This window comes from Nannospalax galili, unplaced genomic scaffold (genome assembly GCF_000622305.1).
Source record: "Nannospalax galili isolate Female #2095 unplaced genomic scaffold, S.galili_v1.0 scaffold1927, whole genome shotgun sequence".
In the NCBI taxonomy this organism is placed as follows: domain Eukaryota; kingdom Metazoa; phylum Chordata; class Mammalia; order Rodentia; family Spalacidae; genus Nannospalax; species Nannospalax galili.
Genome location: NW_008355500.1, coordinates 184,860 through 193,991, shown reverse-complemented (window position 1 = coordinate 193,991; position 9,132 = coordinate 184,860). Strand labels below are relative to the sequence as shown.

The 9,132-nt window shown below is 52.0% G+C and overlaps 1 protein-coding gene across 1 annotated transcript in view; it reads left to right on the top strand.

Annotated features, from left to right (window-relative positions):
* The window catches only part of LOC103750005 (protein-arginine deiminase type-1-like), a 26,064-nt gene that overhangs the window by 11,791 nt on the left and 5,141 nt on the right, over nt 1–9,132 (top strand). Inside the window, exons 2-8 of the mRNA XM_017803131.1 lie at nt 670–784; nt 858–983; nt 1,101–1,273; nt 1,375–1,478; nt 2,451–2,574; nt 4,290–4,441; nt 5,127–5,196. Of these exons, the coding sequence (XP_017658620.1) occupies nt 670–784; nt 858–983; nt 1,101–1,273; nt 1,375–1,478; nt 2,451–2,574; nt 4,290–4,441; nt 5,127–5,196 (864 nt within the window). The remainder of the gene's footprint in view (nt 1–669; nt 785–857; nt 984–1,100; nt 1,274–1,374; nt 1,479–2,450; nt 2,575–4,289; nt 4,442–5,126; nt 5,197–9,132) is intronic.

Sequence of the window (9,132 nt, the reverse complement as noted above, 5' to 3'; positions counted from 1 at the left end):
GAAGAGGGCTTCGGATTCCCCTGGAACTGGAGTTAAGGACGATTCATAGCCGCCATGTGGGTGCTGGGAATAGAACCCGGGTCCCCTGCAAGAGCAGTCAGTGCTCTTACTCACTGAGCCATCTCTCCAGCCCTCCTTAAATCTTTTTAAAAAATATTTTATTTTCTTTTTAATTTTAATGCGTATGAGTGTATTGTGCCTATGTGTAAGTGCACATGTGTCATGCAATTCCCTCAAAGGTCAGAAGAAGGTGTCGGATCCCCTGGAACTGGAGTTATAGACAGTTGTTAGCTGCAATGTGGGTGCTGGAAACCAAACCCAGGTTTTCTGCAAGAGCAACCAGTACACTTAACCACTGAGTCATCTCTCCAGCTCACTTCTTCATAAATCTTTAAGCAAATCAGATTATAAAAGTCACCAAGGTAGGCTGGATGTGGTGCTGCACACCTTTAATCCAGCACTTGGGAGGCAGACCCAGGCAGATCTCTGTGAGTTCAAGGCCAGCCTGGTCTACATATGGAGTTCCAGGTCCATCAGGGCTACGTAGTGAGACCAGTCTCAAAAAAAAAAAAAAGTCTCCAAGCTAACAATGCAGCCAACCCAAGTCATGTGCAGCCTCCTTTCCAGAGCCTGGGCTTGACTAACCCCAAGACTTCATGTTTACTGCAGAAAACCTGGTGCTGGGGCTCTGGGGGCTCTGGGGCCATCCCGCTGGTTAACTGTGACAGGGACAGCCACGGGTCCAGGGAGGACCTGCATGCCAGTCAGCTGAGTTCTCTAGAGGGTGAGTGACAGCAGGGTGAGGAGTGAGGGAGGGGATGTTAGGGGACGGTTGCTTTAGGGGCCACTCTCCACAGACCTGCAGGACATGTCCCTCATGGTGCTGAGCTGCAGTGGCCCCGATCAACTCTTTGAAAGCCACAAGCTGGTCTTGAAGGTGTCCTTATCTGATTCTAGAAGACTGAGGGTCTACTGTGCCCGGGGTGAGTGGCAGCTTCGTCTCGTCCTCCCTCAGCTCTCTGCCTCTGTCACCTTTTGGTAACTGTCACAGCAGCTTGTAACACCCTATCCCTACACTGACCTGATCCTGTTGTCTCTAGGTGGAACCTCCCTCTCCAACTACAAGCAGGTGCTGGGGCCTCATCACCCATCCTACGAGGTGGAGAGGCATCGGGGAGAGAAGGACATCAGGTTTCATGTGGAAGGGCTTGCCTTCCCCGACGCTGATTTCTCAGGCCTGGTCTCGCTCAGCATTAGCCTGGTGGACCCAAGGGTAGGTACAGCATGGGGGCTGCATCAGGGAGGGGTGAGGTGGGCCAGGGTGGGTGGCCAGAGAGGGGTTCCACATGGCCACTGAGCACTCCTCCCTCCCAGCCCCTGTCCGAGGTGCTGCTATTCACAGACAGTGTGGCCTTCCGTGTGGCCCCCTGGATCATGACCCCCAACACCCAGCCCCCCCTGGAGCTCTATGTGTGCAGGTAAGCCCCCAGCAGTGCCTTATCGGAACCAGAGGCCATACGAGGATGCCGTATGGCCCATCCTCCCTCAGCAGCCTTGTTACTGACAGCTGCGCAGCCCAGGGCTGCCAGGACAACAGCGGGAATCCCACCAAGACCATCAGCTCTGTCTCTAGCTCCCCTGGCTCCCTGCCTGTTGCAGAGCCCAGAACAGCTTGATTCTAATCTGTACAGTGGAGCCAAGGGCTGTGGTGCGTGCCTGTAATCTCAGTACTTGGGAGGAACAAGAACAGTCAGGAGTTCAAGAACAGCCTTGGTTACTTAAGACAAGGCCCTGTCTTAAAAAAGAAAACAAATACTTGGGTTGCCAGGGACCAGAAGGACCCAGCTTCACCCTGCTGTGGCCACTCCTGCATCTGCTGAGGACTCAGGTACCCAGCCAGCAGGGTCCCACCCTGAGCACTACTCAGCTTGGAGGCCCAGGTCCTTCTGCCATGTCTCAACATCCTGGTGGCTTCAGTGGAAAAGCCATCTCTGTCGGTAGACCCTCCAGGTGTGTGTGTTGGGGGCAGACATCCTGATGAACCAGATGTAAATTCATGGCAGAAGGGCATGGCCAAGCAGGGTGCTCTGCTCACTTGGGTAAGCCATGCCTATCCTGGCCTCCAGTTTACTCCATGGGACTCCCACTCTTCCCTCTGCTTGGAGTAGACAGGGCTAGCCCACTCACTGTCATCTCCAACAGTGGCATCAGCTCCAGGTCACCTCCACAGCCACCTTGGGCTGCCTGGGCTGTTTTAGGTGCCCTGTCTCTGGACTCTGCAGTCTGGCCTTGCCTCATCCATCATCACCTGATGTGATCTGAGGACATGACCCAACTCCCTCTTAGTCCACTAGCCTCTTGTAGCAGGGACAGAGCTGAAGCTCTCCATTTAGGGGCATGGGGCCTGGCACCACCTGATTCTGGTCCCAGCTGTGGTACCATCCTTGTAGTGTGACAGACGCCCATGGCCGCAATGACAAGTTCTTGGAGGACATGGCCCACCTAGCTCTAAAGGCCAACTGCAAGCTGGTGGTCTGTCCTGAGGCAGAGAACAGAAATGACCGCTGGATCCAGGTGGGTGCGAGGCTGACTCAGAGAAGAACTGGGGTCAGGTGACTGGGGTGGCGGGCCTAAGTCTACTAGCCAGGCCTGGGGATACAGTCCTGTCCTGCCCAGCCCAAGAGAGTGGCCTGGCGCTCACTTGGGTAAGCCATGCCTATCCTGGCCTCCAGTTTACTCCATGGGACTCCCACTCTTCCCTCTGCTTGGAGTAGACAGGGCTAGCCCACTCACTGTCATCTCCAACAGTGGCATCAGCTCCAGGTCACCTCCACAGCCACCTTGGGCTGCCTGGGCTGTTTTAGGTGCCCTGTCTCTGGACTCTGCAGTCTGGCCTTGCCTCATCCATCATCACCTGATGTGATCTGAGGACATGACCCAACTCCCTCTTAGTCCACTAGCCTCTTGTAGCAGGGACAGAGCTGAAGCTCTCCATTTAGGGGCATCTTCGCCCATAAGAAGATTCTGGTGTGTGGCCAAATGCTCAGGGGGCCCCTTGGGCGGCTCCTCCCCTGGGAGCCCTGATGGAACTTCACCTGGTCTTTTAAGGTCCAGAGTCTGGGAAGAAGGGGGTCAGCAACCTGGAAAGCTAATGGGAGGTTCCACTAGGGGATGCAAATGAGATGCAAATCACATGCAAATAGCAGTCACTCCCCATCCTGGGAGTGTTCTTGGTAAGGGGCTCATTCTCAGCAATGTTGGCCCTAGGGACACCAGACTGCCTTTCGGGGGCAATGTACTTGTAGTGATCATGCCAAGGACTGTGCTGCCTCCTATACACAGGATGACAGCAGCAGCACCTGCCACCAACTACTGAGTTCCAAGTACTGTCTCTAGTTTTCCATGGCTACCTACACTTAATTCACAGGACACTCTTCCCTTTATTAATAAGTGCTGTTTATAAACTTTCCTCTTTATAAGTTTCCTCTTTATCACTGAGGATATTGGGACTCAGAGAGATTGAGTAAATTGCCTAAGGCAGTGAATCAATGGGGCACCCATGGACAAACCCCAGCAGGTGCCTGCACAACCTCTTAGCTGCACTGCCCTCTGAGGTGGCCCTGTTTCTGCAGGTGTATGGGCCCCAAGTCCTCTCCTGCAGATGGTGCTGGTCCAGGTGGGAATTTGTGGGTGAAGTGTCCCAGAGCCTGTGGGTGACCAGCAGGAACATTCACCAGCCTGGAAGGGCTGGGGGACCTTCAGTCCTGCAAGGTGAGGATTAGGGAGCCCTGACCTGGGGTGGCCTGGGGTTCTCAGTGATGGCAGCTCTTGGCTCTGTGATCCTCAGCCTCTGCTGTCTTTGGGTTTATGGTGCTTTTCTCTTCTCAGCACACAGTGCCAGCCAAGGCCTGTCTCTACCTCCCCAGTGCTGGGAGTACAGTGCGGGCTACCACACTGGGGTTTTTAGATAGGTACTGGGAATTGAACTCAGGTCCTCATGCTGTGTGGCAGGCACTTTACCCACTTAGCCATCTCCCGAGCCCTAATGTGCTGTATTCTTTTGCCTTTCTCATCCACGGGTCCTTTAAACACCAGCTGCTTGATCAAGGGCCTGGGACTCTGCTGACCTCCCAGTGCTGACTTGATCTTTAACTGCTCCAAATATGGAGAGCGTCTTTCACTGGAAAGCCAGGGGTCAGGCACTCTACTGCACTCTACTCTTTTGGGCATGGTCCCTTCCTCCCTTACCAACCCTCCTTCCTTGCCTGGCTCTGCTGGTCCCTTTCTAGGGTCCTGACTTCAGATACGTGACCCGGGAGATCCAGTATGCGGGTGCTTCTGGCCTTGATTCCTTTGGCAACCTGGATGTGAGCCCACCAGTGACGGTGGGCGACACCGAGTACCCCCTGGGCAGAATCCTCATTGGGGGCAGCTTCCCAAGGTGAGTGGTCTTGGGAGGGGGGTGGGTGTGGGAGGACACTGGGCATCCTCACCCACGAGCTCTGGCTCCCTAGGCTGGGAGTTGGCCTCCAGAGCCTCAGCTTGAAGAGATCATAGGATCTCATGGGAAATTAGTGGTTCAGAGTCTGATAGGCATACTAGGTTACCTACGGTAAATCGGTATGTTGGGCTGAGGGTAAACTTAGATAGTAGGGATTTGCCTGGCATGCATGAGGGTTTGATCCCCAGCACTGAATAAATGGGGCATGGTGGTACACAACTGTCATCCCAGCATTGGGAGAGTAGAAACAGGAGGATCAGTAGTTTAAGGTCATCCTCAGCTGCATGGAGAGTTCAAGGCCAGCCTGGCTTAAGGAGGCCTTATCTAAGATCAGCTAGCGATAACATGCTCTCTGGCTTGTCCCATGGAGAAGCCAACCTCATTGGCTGCTGTCCTGGCTGGCTCTGACTTGAAAGGGCCCAGAGGCTGCTCAGAGGCAGGGCAGGTGAGCCAGTGGCTGGCTGGGTATCCAGGTGAGAGAGTGAATCAGGGACCCAGCACTGACCAACTGCGATGAGGAGGGGACAAGTGCAGACCTGTTCACCAAGTTGAGTGCCCCCCGCTGCAGGTGTCCAGGGGAGGGTATGCTACTTGAAACCTGCAGGGCCCCCTCATCTTGCCACAGCCTCTTCCCATTTGTGGGGTTTGGCGTGGAGCCTGAGTGTGCCCCAACTCTGCGCCCTAGCTGGCCTCTAGTGATAGGAAGGTCACACAGCTTCAGATGGGGAGCCCAGGGCCCCAGGGCTCTGAATCAGGCAAGATAAGATCTGCTGACAGCAAGTCAGGTGCAAAGTCAGGTGCCCAGAGCAGGTACATGGGGCTGAGGCCAGCCAGGGCAGGAGAGGGCTGTGGGCCCTGGGGAAGATCCATCTCAGACAGCACACTGGGAGTGAGCCTGCCAGGCCTGGTGGTCCTCAGACAGCAGGGCGGGGAGGGGGTCTGTAAGTGGTTCAATGCAAAAACAACCCTCGCCTCAAAGAGGATAAGAGATAGTTTATTCCGAAGCCAAATATGAGTGACTAGGGCCCAGTAACATGGATTCAGATTTCCCCAAATTCCATGTTCTGACACGGTAACAGTTTCATGAAGTTTTTCTAACAACAGAACAAGGAAAGCCATAAATTAAGACACTTTTCAAATACACGAGTAGGAACATCTGGTAGGTGGGTTACAGCTAAGCAGGGAGTCTCCGCTAGAGGCTTCAGATGCACTGAGTCAGATGGCACTCTTGGCCTTTCGGTTGGTGGGAGTTGGGTTATGTACATTCTAAAGACTCGCTTAGTGGTCACAACGATGTTAGCTCACACACAAGTAAGGGCAATAAATTAAGGGGCCTAAGCTTGGCCCAAGATAGTTTGACTCTGGACTTGCAACATTCCAAACTCTTTACAATCACTAAAGTTCTGATGGGTCCAACGAGTCTTGCAAAAGCTTTGGTATAAGGTGGGGTTCTTTGTAGAAAATTTCACTAAAGTAAGGAGTTCGGTTTCTGGAATCTGATGGACTTGGAGTTTTGAGTCCAGCCCCTGACACTCACCAGCCCATTGATGTGGGGTGTGCCACCTAACTGTTATAGGACAGAGTTTGTAAAAAAAATCACCAACACCACTTTAAGAAAAGTAGCAAGGTAAATTTTAATTTTCGACCGGCCGGGCTGTCTATCTCGGGAGCAGAAGCAGCCCTGATGATTGTTAAGTCAGAGTTTTTATAGGATTACAGAATTATTATTAAAACAGGACATTTGTGAACCAATAAGGTTTGTACAACATAGCAGTATTTTGATTCTATTAACAACCAATCATTGTACAGATAAGTGATACAGTCATATAACTTGGCACTCAACTTTGTGACATTAAAAACTAGCCAACTGCTTTAGCCATAACAAGTAAAATAAGACAGTCAAGGTAAATAACTTCTAGGTGGTCATACAATAACAGGATAACAAGGGTGGTCTTGTGCCCTGTGTCAGGGAGACCCAAGACAGCAAGCAGGTTACAGAAGCGAAAATAAGCTGGTTAGTAAAAATATAATATCTGGAATTAGCACATTCCATGATTCATGGCGAGGGCAATTTTCCAAGGCCCAAGGTTGCCCCCCTTTTCCTTTCGGTGTGGAGCAAAGTTGCTGCTGAAATGGCTCTGAACAAAATGGAGTAACTTAGGGAAGTTTGCTGAGCCAGTTCAGTATTTGTCATGATACAAACACCTTCATGGTCCCAGCAAGAAGAGGCAGGTAACACACATGGAACGGCACTTTTCCAAGCTGCAGCCTCTGTGTCTGTGAAACGGGTGGTGCCAGCCCCAGTTTCATAGAACTGCTGCAAGATTAGAGGAGGTGGCCCTGGTAGAGCGCACTGTGCACGGCACACAGTAGGTGGCTGGTACCTGTGCCCGATCCTTCTAAAGAGTCCGAGGAAACTGGGACTGGAGAGATGGCTCAGTGGTGAGAGCACATACTGCAGTTGCAGAGGACCAGCGTTTGGTTCCCAGCACCCATGACATATACCTTATAACTGTCTACAACTACAGTTCCAAGGGAATTCGATGCCTCTGGCCTCTAATGCAACCTTCACTCACATGCATATAGTCACACACAGACACATGCACAGTTAACGGTAAGTCTTCTGAATAAGGAATCTGACATTGAGACAAAAGTCCGAAGGCAGTAAAGGAGTTCTAGACCTGACCGTTCAGGAGAATGTCCTGGAAAACCGTCTGAGTAAGGTCCTGATGTAGGAACATTGCCAGAGGCTTCAGAGAACAGCAAAGAGTCCAGTGTGGCAGGGGTTGGAGCTGAGGGAGGAAGAAGGGGCCCACGGGGCAGGGGATGAGGGAGGGGATGGAGCGACCCTCAGGTGGTGTCAGCTGATGTCTACGTGTGTATCCCAGGGCTGTCTTGAGGACTGAGCATCTGAAGGAGATGCTAAGCATAAGAGCCTAAGGCAGGTTCGTGGTAGGTACCCAGCAAGCCGGATCCTCTCCCTTGGGTTCACCAAGCTTTGTGCACCGACATTCTTTGAACAATTCTGCCCCCTAGTGGTGGCTTTAATAATGAGTCAGGGACTGGGTCTGACGGGGTCTGCTGTCTGTCTCCTGGGACTGGGGGTGGCGTCCTCTTTCCTCTGGATGCTGGAGGGTGGGGACAACCCCTAGGAGGGCTTGATCCTGCCCCTGCCATCACCCTTCTGCTTCCTGCTCCGTTTTCTCGAGGCCACTTAGAAATCCCAGCTCTTCCCTCTACCATTTCATGATTTTTACAAATGTCCTTTAAATGGTCAAATGCTATATTGAACTAAAAGAAAGCTGTTTCCAGCCCACCGCCCAACAGTTCAATCAGGGCCTTCATTTGTGGCTTGTGTGTAGCAGACTCAGAGTTTTATAAATTACTAACTTTTACTTTTTTTTTTTTTTTTTTTTTTTTTTTTTTTGAGACAGGGTCTCATGTAGTCCTGGCTGGCTTCAAACTTAATATACAGCCAAGGATGAACTTGAACTTCTTTTTTGGGGAAATTTTTTTATTTATCTTTATGTGTATAAGTGTTTTGTCTGCATATATGTAAGCACACCCATTTGTGCAATGCCCTTGGAGGCCAGAGAGGTTGTCGGATCCTTGGAACTGGAGTTACAGTTAGCCACCATGTAGGTGCTGTAACTGAACCTGGGTCCTTTGCAAGAGCAGCCAGTGCTCTTAGCCACTGAGCCATCTCTCCAGGCCCCTGAACTTGAATTTCTAATCCTCCAGCTTCTACCTCTTAAGTACTGGGATTGTAGGCATGCACCACCATACCTGGTTGATGTGTTGTGAGTGCCGATGTTGGGAATTGAACTCAACCTCACACATGCAAGGCAAGCACTCTACCCTCTGAGCCACATCCCCAGCCCCTAAACCATGCGCTATTTGTTACACAGCTGTTCCAGAGAATTTGTGTCATCCACCAGTGTTCTGAATTGGATATTATGTGGGAGGGGCTGGGGCCCCTATCCTGGTGAAGTGTGCACCCCAGCAGGGTATGAAACAAGTAAGAACTCCAGGTGGTACCCAGTGCTCTGGAGAGAAATAAAGGTAGGAAGGTGGTTGCAACATGTCTGCTGTTTTTCAAGACCTCAGAGAAAGAAAGCAAAATTTGAGTTAAACCTAGAGGATGCAAGAAGGGAGACATGGGGCCATGGGGAGAGGGTCAGTTCCAAGGGGAGAGAAGAGCAGCTGCAAAGGTCCTGAGGCAGGAATGTGCCTGGTGAGCTCAAGGGACAACAGGAGGCCAGAGGGTCTGGGAATGAGTGGAGAGGTTAGGAGGGGGACAGGGAGGCCTCTGAGCAGGTGGTCCTCCTTCCCAGAGGAAAACCAAGCCTTGGCGAACTGAGGAGACAACCAGGGCCATACAATTGACAAAGGTCAGGGCTAAACATCACTGGTTCCGGGCCCAGAGATGGGAAGCACAAGCCGAGGCCAAGTCCATTGGGAGCAGGGGCTGGGGCTGTAGCTCAGGTGGTCGAGCGCTTGCTTAGTGTGCATGAAGCCCTGGGTTCCATCCCTAGCACCATATGGTGCTGCCTGCCTGTCATCACTTGGGAGGTGGAAGCCAGAGAGTCAGGAGTTCAAGTTCATCCTCAGCTGCACATGGTGGGGGGCAT